This window comes from Euleptes europaea, chromosome 5 (genome assembly GCF_029931775.1).
Source record: "Euleptes europaea isolate rEulEur1 chromosome 5, rEulEur1.hap1, whole genome shotgun sequence".
In the NCBI taxonomy this organism is placed as follows: Eukaryota; Metazoa; Chordata; class Lepidosauria; order Squamata; family Sphaerodactylidae; genus Euleptes; species Euleptes europaea.
Genome location: NC_079316.1, coordinates 43,932,417 through 43,949,282, shown reverse-complemented (window position 1 = coordinate 43,949,282; position 16,866 = coordinate 43,932,417). Strand labels below are relative to the sequence as shown.

Below are 16,866 nucleotides of genomic sequence, written 5' to 3'. Positions count from 1 at the left end.
TCTGAAGGCAAAGGTAAAAGGAAAACCTACGGTTTAGTTTCAGTTAAGGGGTGAAATCTAAACGATTAAGCCAAAAACTTCACAAAAGGTCACCTTAACATGCTCTCTTCTGTTGTTATAGAACAGGTACATTTGGGTTCTTTCCCCGATCCCGTCACCATGATCCAGAACCCTTTCTGTGCGGAAATGTTCAGAGGTCTTCTGTGCTCAGGTTCCCCCCTTAACTGCAACAGAGTAAGGAAATCCATGCTGCTTTAAAATATCCTCAGACAATTACATCTACAACCCTATTCCCAGTATAAAAATTGCCTTTTTGTTTTGCCACATTCCTGTTCCCTTTGTAATATACGAATAATCGGTTCAATCCTAAACAGAGATATACCCTTCTGAGCCGATTGGCTTCAATGGACTTAAATGGTTTTAACTATGCTTAGGCTTGCACTAAATATGTGTATTTTATGAGTTAATGCTGTACCTGAGGGGTTGCATTCGGTGTTTAGTTTCTACCAAGTCAATTTGAACTGTTTTGGCTGAAGGGCATAGGGGTGAGTGCCTATTCAACATTACCTTTGTTTTATAGCTTCAGATTAAGAAATGTCTTCATTTTTTATTGTAACATATTTTATTTTAAATGTCTAACTTACTCAAAACAAATATTTAATCCCATCATTTTGATAAATGTGCTTTTTCTTGATTTTATTTTATGTTTTCCTTTCAGAACGCAAGTGATGTTGTTCGTCTTCTTTTAAATCACAGTGCAAATCCAAATTTCCTCTGGAGTGGCCATTCCCCTCTTTCGCTGGCCATTGCTAATGGAAATGATCTGGTGAGCATTGCTTCCCCCATACCTAAGTATATATAACTTCTTACAAATAGGTTTGGGCTTCCTTTTAAATATTATTTTGAATATTACTATCCCATATGGATGAATCCAACTCTTACAGTAACCAGTTGCAAGTTCTTCCATCAGTGGTGTCTCTGTGTATAGTGGCCTGTTTTAAGTGTGATCAAACTGGGACAGAAGAAATAACCTGCCTTTCACTTAAATATGGACCTCAGCCACTACGTATGCATGGTTACCATGCCAGAGATCCATAGTTTGGGGTGGGCAGGGTGCCGACTTGTACATGCATGCATCCCAGTTTAAATAAAATGCAGAGTTGAATGGGGAAGAGTTTGACCTTCAGTGCCATATTTATATCATCCATACTAAGGTTTTCTGAAGCTCAGAAAAAGAGACAAAAATGTGCGCATCATTACATAACTAATTACTTTAATGCACCTTTGGAATCTTGCTGGACTCCCAGATATAAACCCAGGAAATGCAGTACAGCACTACAGCAAATGCAGTACAAAACTTAGATTAATAATGGATTGAATGCAGCGCACTGTCTCCACAGGCAGACGGAGTTCTTCCTGCAGAACATGACTTTCTCAGCTTCCCTCTCACACAGCAGCCCAAAATGCCCCCTTCTACTCTTGGGGAAGAGGGAGCCCCTAGGAACAGGATTTGGGAAGCATTTTGAGCTGCTGCAGGAAGGGAAAGCTAAGAATGTCATGCTCTGTGGGTGAAAATTCTTGCGCCTGCTCAATTGTTGTGCTGGATCCACCCCTGTACCTTCTCCCATATCCTACAGTTTGCAAACATCTTGTTTGCACATTTCAGTGTTAAAAAACTGATGAGAGTAGAGTGAGGAGAGGCCAGTGACAGAAGATGGTAGCTTAGTATTTTCACCCTGTACAGAAAATATAGTTACAACTTGGCACATATTTAGTTAGTACTTTTAAACCCTGCCTTTCCTTCAAGAAAAACGGAGGATGACATGCATCATTCTCTCTTTGTCCCGTTTATCCTTGTACCAACCCTGCCAGGTAGGTTAGGCAGTGAGTGACTGGCCCAGAATCAATCAGCTAGCTTCATGGCAGAGTGGGGACTTGAGTCTGGCTGTCCAGATCATAATTGAACACTCGCACCACTCATCATGCTGGATGTCCGCTTGGGATAGAATTGGTGGAGAAACAGATTGTTGTTAAAGCTGCCTGTTAACTGCTAGTGATTGATATTACACAAGAAGAGGCCTATCCCCCATCCTTCTGGTGTCTTGGTGTGTTCTGCTTTGGGTTGAGTGGTAGGAGGGAAGAAAGGCCAAAACCGTGGTGAGAGGAGAGTATTCTTGTTCATTTCATTAGAGCTTTTCATCCTTGATGCAACACCAGCTTGAGTTGCTCTGAGGGAAGAATGTACTTTTTAAAAAATCAGGACTAGGTTGTCCTTCATTCAGAGCAAAACAATAGGCCTGGTACAGCAAATGTTCCACAAAAGAGGATTTTTCCGTTGGAGCCTGATGCTGCCTCAGAGCAGGGAAGGGAGGCTGGAATGTTCCCTACAGCCCATTCTTGCCACCTTAGAGATAACCACATTGGGGCTGAGCTGAGTTCTGATGCTATTGCCTTTGCTGCAGTAATAGATGGATGAAGCCAGTGATAGTCTTCCTCTGCCCCTTCTCTTTTGCTTCAGTGGCAGTGGAGGAATGGCGTTTTGCTGCCTACGCAAGAAGAAGATGGTGGCCATGGTGGGATGGGGGAGAGCTGAAGATCCAGTGCGCTTCGCTCTGCTTTTCTCTTGATCGCACTTGCACAAGCAGAGATTTTAAGGAGAGATTTAACATTTAGTGACCAGCTTTTCTAACACAAAAATATTTACATTCATGAGTTTTACCTTTTCATTTACACAGGCGGTGGCTGAGCTTTTGGCTGCGGGAGCCGACCCAAATCTCCCATTAGGCCAAGCTGTTGGAAGTGCCCTGTGTGCTGTTGTTAACCCTGCATACGACCGGAACAGGACATTGCAAAATAAGATGGCTTTGGTAAGAAAAGCGGTAAATGATCTGATCCTGGCTTTCCAGATATGAACACAGGAAGGTGCCTTATCCCGGATCAAATTACTGGTCCATCTAGCTCTACATTGTCTACCCTGATTGGTAGTGGCTCAGGCAGAAAAACGTCTTTCCCAACACGTGCTACTTGAAATCTTGTAACTGGAGATGACTGGAATCTAACCTGGGACTTTCTGCATGTGAAATATGTGCTCTGTCACAGAGGCAAGGTCCCCTCCCTACCTGTGGGTGAGGAAAGGGGGCAAAAGAGGATGAAGACAGCAAAAATGCTACACAATGTAACAATAAAAGACTGTTGGCTCTGCTCAGCTCAACTACTGTTGGATGTTGCCTTCTCTTGGGGAGGTTGATTTCGCCTCAGTGAGGGCATTGGCTTCTTGGTGGTAGCCCCTACCCTGTGGAGCAGAGTATTGTAGGAGATGTATAAGGTGCATTTGCTAGTTACATTCCGCAGACTTTGTAAAGTGTAAGTGGTTTTATTCCAGCGGACATTTTCCTGCTGATTTTGAGAGTTACGGCTTCAATGGAAGGTAGTCTGGTTGACTATGATATTCAATTTTGGGGGTGGGGAAAATACATTTCTATAGTTCCTATTAGGGCCGAGTTGCAATAAATGCTCTACTAGTATTGATGTTTTGTGCATTTTATTGTACTGGTTTTATAAGTTATTAAAAGCTGCTTATATTGAAAGCAGAGTGTAAGTTTTTTTAAATCAAACTGAGGGGATAACTGAGAGAATGGGGATGGCAGAGACAGGGGTGCGGGGAGACGGTGGGCAGGGAAACAGGAAAAGTAGAGTTAATTGATGGCAAAACCAGACATGATGCTGGGAAGATCTGTTTCCTGGTTTTCCACCTTCATGTCTGATTTGGCTCTGAGATGTAGGAAGCAGCGCTGGAAGCTATGGAGAAGAAAGAGAGAGAAATACAGGTAATATATAGTGTACACTAAGAGAGAGAAGGAGATTGGAAGTGGGAGGGGGGAAGATGGCAAGGTTCACTGTGTGCTGAGTTCATGAAAGCAGCCCCATGATTCTTTTGTGTCCTGCATTTGTCTATTTTTGTTTCTTTTGTCTCACCAGATTAATATGTTAATAGCTGGAGGTGCGGACATGCTGATGCCCATTACCATTGGGGATGGCGCTAAAACTGCAGTGGGAACAGTAGTGGACTACGCATATTTCAAGTTCTACCAGGTATTTCTTCAACACCTAGAAATTCAAACCCTCTTTAAAATTGCTTGAAAACCATTCCAGTAATTAACAAAGGTGCTAGATGCTACAGATGTTCTTCATGGCTGTAGCATCTGTTCTCATTTTCCTGAGCTCTCTGATTCATGTGTCTACTGACCGTTCAGTTGAACAAAGATTTTACAAAACGTTAAATCAAAGAGAAAGAGAGAAGGGTTTGACGTCAGGAGTCACAAGTTTCTTACGAGGCTGCTTTCATTGGCTATAGGTGGTTACTTTAAGAATGACCATCAGTTACCAGGACCCAAAGATGGGCATGCCTGCACGGAGGAAGAATGGCTTGTTTTCTTTGCAGCTCTTCTCACCGGTGGGAGAATAAAACACTGTTCTCACAGGCCAGTGTTGATGGGAATGACTGCAAGGAAAACAAGGGGGTAAGACTCAAGCTGCCCAAGCATTTCCCTCCTACATTCACATATATTTTTGGATCTCAGCCATTATCTGTGCATCTTTCATGAGCTGTTTTTGGAACTGGTACGCAAAATATGGTTTAGGCAGGGCACTGCATATTCAGGTTAGCATGCCTGTAGTATCTTACAGAACAATGAGAGCGATTTTTATATTTGCAGAAAGAAAGAAAAATACTTAGAAATGCTGGCAATGTTTGTACAATAACATCATCATGGAGAAGGGGGTCTCAGATATTCTGAATTTTCTCGCAGATCATATGGTAGGGGTTTTTTCAGCTAAAGAATATTGCAGAAATGGCAAGTTTCTGGTTTGCTTTTAAAAAATGGCTGTTGTGTTCTCCAGGAATCAGATGTTTCCCTGCGCAGCCTGCCAGTATCAAAGGTGATCAGGTTTTATTTTTAAAAATCAGCACCAGTTAGCAGTTCTGCAGCATTTGTACTTGCTGGTAGCTGGTGCTTTACACATATATCAGAAAGAGAGATGTAACACTAATGTGTGGATTCATTCCTTCAAGAAGTTTGAAAACAATTTTGAGTTGGATCCAACAAGCTTTTTTGCTGATAACAAATTAAAGAAGTATTCCTTTCACCACCCAAAAAGGCTGTAGTAAGGAGGGGAATTGGGCAAGATTGAATGAAGAAGGTGGCTGTATCCAATCCTTTCTTTTTCTAAAGTCAGCATTTTTGTTATACTTGGATTGAATTTTGGTACTGGATACAGCACTTCCTGGGGACAAGATGAAAGTCCTTTGGCTCACAGGTCACCAGATGGCTGGCCCTGGTCTAGAATACAGTACTGTGTTCATCAGTACTGCTCGACCACAACTATGCACGGCACAGCTTGGTTGCACCATCAAGGGCAAAGCAGAAGTGGACAGATGCGAGGCACCGTCAAAAGGCCCATTGGAGTAACCCTTGGTCCCTAACAGGTCAGATCGATTCATGGAAATGGGGTAATTCCATCCGTCAAAACATACTGTCAGTTTTTAATGTATACATTTCATAACTATGCATCTACTGACCACACTTGTAATCAATGTAAAAGACCCTGTAGAGTTGATCACCATATTAAAGGCAATAAGCTTAGTGCAAAACCTGTCTCCTACATGTGTCATTGCGTGTGTCCTGCTCTGCCCAAGTGGGAGAGAAAGAAAGGGCATGGGCAGCAGAGAGTTCTCTTCCACACACACAACTGAGTGGGGATAGATCAGGCATCGGTTTGTAAAAAAGTTCCTCTTCTAAGAAAGCTAAACACCTGAAATGGATTCTGTTTCTTGTCACAAAGAGATGGCAGTGAGCATTCTGTATGGTATTTTCAGTGCTAATCTTTACAAGTTTTACATTTGTTTTCCTGCAGCATTTTCAGGCCTGATCTCTGCTGCTAGTGATATTATGTGTCTGCTCTGTGGCGTTGTATATTGCAGGACAAGAAACTGACACGCACTCCATTCCATGCTCTGTCACCGCCAGAGCGAGAGCTCTTCAATAATCGTAAGAGGTTGCTGGAGTTCCTTAGTGAGCGGCTTCGTGAATGTGTTGCCGCAAAAGAAAAACAGTGGGAGAGGGAAGAACTTCGAAGACTCAAACTTGGTGAGCACAAATATTACCCAGTGCTTGATGAAATTGGCACACACTGCAGTGAGAATAGAGCGCCTGGTAAGAAATGCTTCCCCATCAGTTAGGATGGCTTTAAAAAGTGGTCCTAGTCAACAAAAAATGTGAGATGCGACATCAAAATGTGAGCTGGCAGGGGGGAGAGTTGACGAGTATCAGAATAGGATCCGGGATGCCCAGGTTTGAATCCTCCCTCTGCCATGGAAGCTTGCTTGGTGACCTCAGGCCAGTCACTCTCTCACAGCCTCATTTACCTCACAGGAGTGTTGTGAGGATAAAAGGGAAGAGGTAAGAACGAGGTAAGATGCTTTTGGGTCCCCATTGGGGGATAAATGTCTAACCTAAAATAAACCATTGCACTGGGAGAGTTCCCCTGCCTTTGTTAGTTTCCATTTGCAGGGGGTGGGGAAACTTGCAATGCGACATCAGGCCATGTGTTTTAGTTTACTAGATGTTACAGGGAAGAGGGAGAGGAGATGTGAGGCTACCGCAGCCTTTGATGGCAGCCATAAGTCTTCTTAACATCTGGCTTCAGCTTCAGACTTGGAAGGTTTGGCTGACCTCTCCTTGGGATTTAAAAGACTGGATGATTCTGCCAGCAGTGCAGAGAGACACAAGGAAAACTTTTTGTGGAACCGTCAGAAGGCCACACTGAACAAGCCATTCGAAAGCCCTGCAATAGTTCTCACATGTATGTAAATCCATTTTTAATTTAATTTTAATTAATTAATTTCCCTTTCATGTGCAACAGCGGCAAAAAAGAAAGTAGGATCGGGAGGAGCGCTGCAAGAAACTGATGCAGCATGGTAAGATCAGTGTAACTAAATGCATCTTGTCTGTGGTAGCATACAGTCTCTAGCTAGCTATAGGGCAGCCTTGTCTTGCAGAGTTAGTGTCCCCACCCCATTTAATCAACTTTTTTTGTTTAATTTTGTTGTCTCAGAGGCCAAAATTCCCTTGCCTTTCTAATCACAGTTGGCTTGATCTTACCTTTTTCCTGCATAGTATTAGAGCTGCCCCCTTCATGTCTAGTTTGGTCCTAAAAGGGAAGTATTTAAAGTATCTTTCTGTGGCCTGTCTCTCCATGATGTCATCATTGCTGCAAGAACTGTCAGTATTGAGCATGCTGATGTATGGCCCATTCTGCTTTCCCCTTCTTACAAAGCCACATGACTAAGAACATGAATAGCCCTGCTGAATCAGACGAATAGTCCATCTAGTCCAGGATCCTATTTCACATAGCGATCAACCCCGTTGCCTTGGAGGACCAACAAACAGGGCACAGAGGACAAGATATTCCCCTGAAGCTGCCTAATGTTTTCTACCTTATTTGACTCTATGCCCTCTGATACACAGAGCAAAACTGCCCCCAACGTGTCCCTCTCTGTCCTGAGTGTAGAGTTTATGTCCAAGAACAACTATATCCCACTGATTTTCCCTGTTCCACCAGGTTTCTGAAATGCCCGCTATAAATAAATTGTCATTTATCATCAAGTGCTCCAATGCCTCAATCTTGTTTTACAGGCCTCTGGTTTTCGCATAGAGGCATCTGTACCTCATTCCCGTCTAAGAATCCCCACCTCCCTCCCTGATTGTGTGCTATGTTCATTCCAGAAAGTTAATGTGTAAAATAATTCACTGACCTTTTTTTAAAAAACATTTCTCTATTGCAGTTCTTTCTTTAAATATTGCAATCAATGTGGGCGATCTGTAGGGGTGAACCTCACACCTTGCACACGCTGTTATGAGTGCTATACCTGCAGCAAGTCTTGCAAAGTGAAATCGTGGAATGAGCGTCATAAACGAGAGTGTATTCTATCAGGTACAGTTTGTTCCATGGTGGGATGCAAAGCCAAGGTGTATGGCTGGGAGTTTATTGCAACAATATTGGTTGGCTGAAGGTGTTACTAGCAGTGATGCAAAGGTTAGTTTCTCCTATACCAACTTTGACTTACTCCTCTACTTTGAGGCAGCATCTGTTTATTTAACAGTCTAATAATTTGGTAACGGCAGCATCCTCTGTTAAATCTTGTTAAGAAAAATGAATCAAAGTGTGGTAGATTAGCAATAGATTTGTGCTGGATACATTCTACATCTGATTTTTTGGAAGAAAAATGATCTTTTTATTAACTTTGGCTTTTAGTCTTCATGACTTTTTCCTACTTCATTGACTCGGATGCGTCATGTCCCTCTTGAAAAGTCTTGTGATATGCTTAATTTGTCAACAGAAAGAAAATGCAGGTTTTACCGCAAGAAAATGGTCAGAACCTCACCAGTGGATTTACCTAACATACCTACAATATGTTGTGTTATCCGGAGTCTTGTGAGACTGCAAATATTAACATTACTGAGGAAGATATTGAGGGGAATGAGCTGTGGACTCCACTTCCATTTCTCCTGTAAATGTAATTGACTCTTGAAATGAAAAAAACAACAAGCTGAAATGTTGCAAGGCATGAATAATCCCAACACAACTAATGTTTTTTGTACAAAAATCAACTGCATTGCTTATCTAAGTGGATTGGAATGGAACAGTCATATACTTTTAGACACAATGGGTGCAATACTAAGCCCAGGAAGTACTGGAGTTTTATTTGTCTTCTGTGAAAACGTACAGGCAACTAGGGAAGCCTGAGGTGCTTATTGTAACTGTTGAATCATGGTCTAAATCTGTATGTGTTTATTTCATGATATTTTTGTGTACAGTTGTTATGTATTTGACATCTAATTGATTCAAACATTCAGGCTGCCAAAAATAGTTGTGTGGAAACTATAACACTGGTAAGCAAGTTACTGTGCTGGGTGAACACATAAAACTCCTGAGACACATGTAAGTGCCTTACACATAGTGAGAATGTGGATCTTCCGAGGTCATTGTCTTCTGTGACTGACAATGGTTCTCCAGGGCCTCACAGGTAGACGTCTTTCACATTTGCTTAGTATCTGATCCTTTTAACTGTAGATGTGGGGAATTGAACCTAGGACCTTCTGCATGCGACACAGGTGCTCTGCTACTGAGCCACGGCTCCTTTCCTAAATTAGTCATATTAAGTGTGACTCGCCAGCTGGCAGCTCCTAGTGGGTCACTTGATGTCATGACCTCTAGTGGTACGGTAACTTGTTTACAAATGTTACAGTTTCAACATGGAATGCTACCACACACATGCTTTGGGCAGCTCCCATGTGGGTGCTGTGTTGTTTGTAAGAACCCCATTGTGTATCAGCATTCGGGCTCTGATTTGCAAAATCAAGGCATAACTGTGCATTTATTCCAAAATCATGGGCTGTACAAGGTTTTCACTGATTCTGCAGACTCTTGGCAACAGACAGTACACGTAAGTCGAACGTAAGTGTGTCATATTGTGCCACCTTGAGCTTCGTTCAGAATTTTTTTAACATTATCAGCCCTACATCTCTTCTGTATAGTCTAGATTCTGTAAAAAACAAACACCTTGTTGATTTCATTTGAAACTCAGGTGCAAGTTTGTTGAAACTCAGTCATGTACAGTGTGTCCACTGCAAAATAACCGATCTAGTATTTGCTCTCATTATGTGACTGAGACAAATGATGGAAATTGCATGAAATTTACTTGATATTTGGATTTAATCTCCCCCTCCCCCAGATACGGTACGTTTCAAATGAAAAGTAGGTGGGAGTGGGACAAGAGGATATTAGATTTTGGGAATTATCCCTGTACATTGTAGACAGAGAGCAGTGTTTGCAGAATGTGAGCTCTTTCCATTGGCCCCTGTAAGGCATAAGAGTCAAGGTTAGGATTTCTGGAAAAGCTAGCCTTTAAGGTCAGCTAGCAGACCGATAAGAGAATGTCATCATTGCAAAGGCCAGGCTCTTTAAGATAAACCAGATCCAAGTTAATGATATCGGAAGAGGATTTCGGCTATTTGTTTATTTAGTCAATCTTCTACCCTTCCCTCCCCAGCCAAGGCTGGGCTCATAAATATAAATATATTCTATAGGTAATAAACATACAGTCTTTACAAGCCTAGGAGATTATTGTAACATCTATGGGATCTTGGTAATTGATATTTGGTTCTGTTGAAATTAGATCAGAAGCCTCATTCAAATGAATGAAAACCTTGGAAGATACATAAATGGGGTACATTCATTCTATGCATACAGAAAAAGTGAAGATTGTGCAATCTGTGAAGTGGACCTGACATAGTGTTTTCTAGAAGGGGATATTCAGTTCTTCTGGAATTTCATTTGGAAGCTAATGTGTTTGTCCATGTGATGAAAAAAGACTTACGAAGTCCTTAAACTATGATTGAGGAATGATGATACAAAGAAGAGAACCTGGCATAGAAATCTCATCGCTTGCCTATGGAGAACCTGGCATAGAAATCTCATCGCTTGGGTAGAGCAATCAAGCACAAGGCTTTCCCAGTCCCTCAGATACTGAAATACAGAGCTGCGAGAGTTTTCTTATTTAGTTGTACTGCCAACAAGTATACTGGAAAAGCAAAGACCATGAAGAAGCTGGCTTATTGCGTGCCACAGATGATACTGGTAAAGGTTTCAGTTTAATATATTGGAAGATGGATTCCTTTACTTATGAGAAATTAATGCTAAATATGCTAGTTTGCTGAGAGATACTTTGATGAAAAAGAACTGCGCCAAGAGTAACAAACTTGCTTCAGTCTGAAAACCATGTTGGTCGCTTATAATCCTCAAATTTAGCTGTGTTTAAAACCTACAGGTGGAAGGCTACACATGCCAGACTAGTTGAGAAAGCCAGCCAGCAAATAAGCATCTTTTATCATCTGTTCTACAGAAGTATTCACTGACCCATCTTTTGTTCTCAGTGCTTATGGTGAGAATGTAGGGGGAAGGGGAGCGTCATTCTGGAGGAGATGTCCCAACAACATTATTATTGGTGTTATACAGCTGTGGAATGGGGATTGAGAGTCAGTGCCTTGCCAAAAAACAGTCTGTGATTCCATGGCGGAGCAGGTATTTGAACCCAAGTTTATGAACAGCATTCCTTCACTGAACTACACAGGTTGTTGAGATCTCCATCAGAACAAAGCCCTGGAGTGTTGAGCAGGATTTAATAGAGATCTGTTCAACTACATCTGCACTGCTTCTGTTGAAGAGCAAGAAAGACAAAACAGCAACAACAATCTATATCCTCTCCAAACATCATGTGAACAGCTGAAAATATCATATGAGATTTGGTTTAAATGAAGATGAATGGAAAATTGATTGGTAGCTTTCAACAGTCAACTATTCATTTGTTGAGTTTCCAGTGATCGTTGTTGTAGAAATGCGAGGCTATGCTCATACAGAAATTATTGACTAGTTTTAGATAATTAACAGTATGTGCCTTATCATCGTGTAAGAGCACATCCCCCACTTTTCTCATCAAGGAGAAGCTTGTTTGGAGAGCCATGAGGTATTACTGAAGTATACTCATTGGCCTTGCCTCTTAGAGGGTGGTGGTGAGAACAAACATTTCCATGAACAAATTGTTCTGGAATAGAGATGGCACATTCCTCTTTAAAGAGGGAGCGTCTATATTTGCCCTGCCTTCATTTTTTAAAACTTTCTCTCAAGGACAACGCAGCTGGAATTGCGGTATATTCCAAACATTAACATGAAGTTAATTGTTCACATGAACATGGTCTCGTAGAACTGCGTCTGTGTAAAGACCAGCTACAAACATGCTGAAGGTTTAAAACTATGTCATTTTACTGTGTAATTAGTAATATTACTAATTACTGTGTAATATGTTTTAAAATGATTACTAAAATAGAAGCATGTGTCTGTATAAAATGTATGTAACAGGATCAGAGTACTTTGTTATTGGCAAGATTGCAATAAATTGAATTTATGATTAATACTGTATAGAAGCTACTGCTTTCACATAGCCACAGAAGAAACAGTTCCTTTTGAGGCAGTCACAATATTTTCTTCCTTTGAACATTCTGAAATGTCTTTGCACCTTGTTTTACTGCTGCAAAAGATGATTCGTCTGAGTGTGAGTCTGAACCAGAATCAGAATTGGAGGAAGTGATTGAGCATACAGAAGGTAAGTCAGTTTTCACTAGGTGAACTTTGCTTTCTAGTTCTTCATGTTGTTCAGTAATGGTACCAATATGATGCTGCTGGATTTTTCTTATCTTTGTTGTTAGAATTGCCGTACTGCTTCGTAGTCTTATGATTGGTTTCAAGGCTGCTGCTAAGATCCTGGTTTTTATTGGTTGCTTTTAAATGTTGATACTTTTGTTGATGCTTATGCTCGTATATTGTAAACGGAGGAGTAATAATTTGAAGAGGGCTATGGTTTAAACAGTGAAAACAAAGCAAAATCACACAGCTCTTCTATGGATTAGAAACTGGCTAAGCAAAGAAATGTTAATGTGTTTTAAAGACAGAAGAGGGAGGCGGGAACCCGCTAGCTGGCATAAAACATGCAAGAGATATTAAGCTTGAGGAAAATATGTGATGTACATATTTCTAGTGGGACTATGTTGAAGATTTGATCACTCTGTCTTTGGGGCATGAAGAACAGTACAGCAAACTCTACCAGTGAGAAAGTTTGTCATTTTTCATGCTTGTTCATGATTGGCCACCAGTTTTTGCACCATTTTCTCTTTAGGGCTTCTTTCTCTACACTGCCAGTAAATCAGGGATCACCTAGGGGACATCATGAAATATCAGTGATTTGTATCCCGTTTTAGATGTGACTATGTGCTGACATCACTGAGGGCAAACAGTGGCCTTCCAGGCCTGATCACATGGGTGATCCCCACTAATCAGGGAAATGAGGGCTACTACTAAATATGTGAGTTATTTAGGCCAGTGGTCTTCAACAAGTCATGTCAGACTAATCTTATCTCCTTTTTTGAGAAAGTTACTACCTTGATGGATCAGGGGAATGCTGTAGACATCGTTTATCTAGATTTCAGTAAGGCTTTTGAGAAGGTTCCACATAGTATTCTAGTTGACAAATTGGGAAAATGTGGTTTAGATCCTATTATTGTTAGGTGGATCTGCAACTAGTTGCCAGATCTTACCCAAAGAGTGCTAGTTAATGGTTCCTCATCCACTTGGAGAGAAGTGACTAGTGGAGTTCCTCAGGGATCTGTGCTGGGCCCTGTGTTGTTCAACATCTTTATAGATGATTTGGATGAAGGAATAGAGGGGATGCTTATTAAATTTGCAGATGATACTAAATTGGGAGGGGTAGCAAATACGGTAGAAGACAGAGCCAGGATGCAGGATGATCTTGACAGGCAGGAGAAGTGGGCTAGAACTAATAAAATGCACTTCAACAAAGATAAATGTAAAGTTCTGCATTAGGTAGGAAAAATCAAATGCATAATTATAGGATGGGGGAGACTTGTCTGAGCAGTAGTGTGTGTGAAAAGGATCTTGGGGTCTTAGTAGACCAAACAATGAACATGAGTGATGCGGTACCTAAAATGCAAATGCGGTCTTGGGCTGCATCAACAAGTCCAGATCACGCGAAGTGATGGTATCGCTTTACTCCACTCTGGTTAGACCTCACCTAGAGTACTGTGTTCAGTTTTGGGCACCACAATTTAAGAAAGATGTAGACAAGCTGGAACGTGTCCAGAGGAGGGCAACAAAGGTGTTGAGGGGTCTGGAGACCAAGTCCTATGAGGAAAGGTAGAAGGAGCTGGATATGTTTAACCTGAAGAGGATAAGACTGAGAGGGGATATGATAACCATGTTCTAGTATTTGAGGGGTTGTCATATAGAGGATGGTGCTGAGTTGTTTTCTGTTGCCCAAGAAGGCCGGACCAAAACCAACGGGTTGAAATTAAATCAGAAGAGTTTCCGTCTAGACATTAGAAAGAATTTTCTAACAGAGTGGTTCCTCAGTGGAACAGGCTTCCTCAGGAGGTGGTAAGCTCTCCTTCCCTGGAGGTTTTTAAGAAGAGGTTAGATGGCCATCTGTCAGCAATGCTGATTCTGTGACCTTAGGCAGATCATGAGAGGGAGGGCATCTTGGCCATCTTCTGGTCACTAGGGGTGTGTGTGTGTGTGGGGGGGTGGTAGTTGTGAATTTCCTGCATTGTGCAGGGGGTTGGACTTGATGACCCTGGTGGTCCCTTCCAACTCTATGATTCTATTATTCTAACCCACAGGTTGTTTACCCTTGGGGGAAGAGGTTGTTGATCGCCATTGTGTGAGTTACAAGAACCTGTAGAGCTACCATTTTTTTCTTGCTTTAGGAAGGACTTGCTTGCTAGTGTGCATGGATAGAGATCAGGGGCATTATGCCTCCAACTTCTCCATGTACACATGCTAAAGGAGCAGTGGGTTGGAAAGGTGAGGTCACTCAGTGGTGGAAATGATTCAATTTAAGTACAATAAAATTAAGAGACCTACCCAAGCATTGCCTTCTACCTTGGCCCAGCTTGGCCACCCCCAATCATACCACTCTGTTCTTCAGTGTTATGTGCTTGTGTGAAAACTCCTGTCCACTCAGTCATATCCACCACCTCCCATAAGTGCTATACACATGTATATGCTTTGGAGCTCCCCACCGCACTAGTAAGACCATAACTGTGGCTCCTCCTCTTTTCATGTGACCATGAAGTCATATTCTTGCAGCTTGGTAGGTCCCATGCTGCCTCTTGGAGTCAAATGTAAGTCTTGAGTTTGGAAAGGCTGAAGACTACTCTCCTAGGCAGGAAGTAGTGGTGTACAGAGGTAATTGATTCTGCCAGTGATGTATCATTACTATGTTTCTTCTCCCATCCATAATCTCCCCTTTCAGTTAGGTTGCTCAGCATATTTCTTTCTTTACAGCCATTTATATAAAAAGATATTCTCTTATTGTCTTATTCATTAAAACAGAATTACTCCCAATCCATTTCTTTGCTCACAATTATTAAAATAGATTAGATTAATTGGTATTAACAGGCAGTTGGAAAATAATGGGAAGTCATTTGAAAGCTTTAGGTTTGGTAGATTACATGTTTCTCTAATCTATGAACTTGTGTGTGATAGTATGGTCTGCTAACAACATTGGTGGTAATGCCATGGATGGGTGGAGACACAAACCGTTGTGACAGGAGTAGGCAATGCAGTTTCTTAGGAGATGTACACTAGGGAGCATTGCAGATTTGGAGTTAGATGTTTCCATGCAATGAGAATTATACCAGTACTTCTGTAGGATGTCCCCCCTAAAGGCCATTATGAGTAAGAATCAGGCTGTAAGTAAAGAGAAAGCAAACATCCAGTGTTTAAAATGGTTTGGATGGAGGGGGTTATCCCATTGGAATTGCTGCTCTGGAATTGCCAGTGAACGACACTGCTTTGTCATTTGAGCAGTCTAAGAGCATTCCACTCCAGTTTGTTGAGAGTTTTGTTAAGGATGTAGGGTAAAGGGGAAGAAAGATAATATAGTTACACGAGAAATTAAAACCACAATTTTAGCCAAACAAAGTAAACTTTATGAACAGCATATTATGTACAGATGATTTTGTCACAAGCCCATGGGTCAGCGTAGGGCTTTGTTCATACCTGATGACTGACAAGCATCCATTATTTTCTGGAGACTTTTGAGGGGTTCAGGAAGGGAGAGGAGCTTGGACCAATCAAAAGGAGGAGGAATGGATGCAACACTTCCCATATCAGAGACTTCAAGCCAATAATAATGTGTGTGTTTTTTAAAGACATAATAGTGTTAGGTACATTGGAGTGGTGAGTGAAGTCCTTACCTCTTTGTTGAAAGAAGTGCGAAGGATTTGGGCTTGCTCGATGTGTTCTGGGCCACCAGTGATCAATGGCTGGTCCAATTGTCATAAGAGAATGTGCTCATTAAGAATTCTTGTCTAAGAGATTTCTGGAGTTCTTTGTACAAATGGACAATCTTTTTTAAATAAGCACCCTCCATAATTCACTACACTGAAGAAATATAGCTAATAACTTTATGATAGTCCCATGTAACAAAGGCCTATTTTGTTTTGTTTTGTTTTTCTCCCACAGCAAGGCGAAAGGTCCGGTCAAAATTCAAAACTGCCGTTGAAAAGTTAAAACTGGGAAAAGAAGTCAAAGGTGGACGAGATAAACATCAACAAGATAAATTGAAAAAGAAAACAAAAGAAGACAAGCTAATTAATGTTACTGGGGAAACCAGTGACCAGGCGGATCTCCCTTACACTGGGAACTATAGTTACAATTAAATGGCAGCATTTTTACTTTGGTATTCTTCAGCTGTAATTTTGATGTGAATGATGCTATATAAGGAAGATGAAAAGTGGGGAATAGAAAATGTGACTTTGTAGACCGCTTGCATTCTTGTATCAGTAGTAGTAAAAAGCTACTTGATGTATTTTAAAAGTGACTGATACCAGGTGATTTAATTCACAGATGTAGAAGTGATCTACCGAAACTCAACTTCATTGGACAAGTATGAAACCAAACTCTTTAACATGAAGTATATAAATAGTTCAAAAGATTTTAGCCTCGAATTTGGTGGTTGACATTGTGCAATTAGAAGCAGCCTTGTCTGTTTCCTTTCAGTGCCACAACCTCTGGCCTAATATATCTACCTGTAAAGAGGCATTCTGTGTAGGGGGTGGCAATGGTATATTTTGCATAACACTACAATTTTCAGTGGAAGGTCAAGGAAATACCCTTTCTGTATATATGCTCCCTTCCACAGGAAAATACACCTGCAAGGGGATCTAGGACTTG

General features: G+C 41.3%; 1 protein-coding gene across 1 annotated transcript in view; it reads left to right on the top strand.

Annotated features, from left to right (window-relative positions):
* ANKMY1 (ankyrin repeat and MYND domain containing 1) overlaps positions 1-16,352 on the top strand; it is a 41,119-nt gene extending 24,767 nt beyond the window's left edge. Inside the window, exons 11-18 of the mRNA XM_056850413.1 lie at positions 719-826; positions 2,736-2,867; positions 3,979-4,092; positions 5,981-6,146; positions 6,922-6,976; positions 7,844-7,992; positions 12,155-12,220; positions 16,156-16,352. Coding sequence (XP_056706391.1) covers positions 719-826; positions 2,736-2,867; positions 3,979-4,092; positions 5,981-6,146; positions 6,922-6,976; positions 7,844-7,992; positions 12,155-12,220; positions 16,156-16,352 — 987 coding nt within the window. The remainder of the gene's footprint in view (positions 1-718; positions 827-2,735; positions 2,868-3,978; positions 4,093-5,980; positions 6,147-6,921; positions 6,977-7,843; positions 7,993-12,154; positions 12,221-16,155) is intronic.
* Positions 16,353-16,866: the final 514 nt, after the last annotated feature.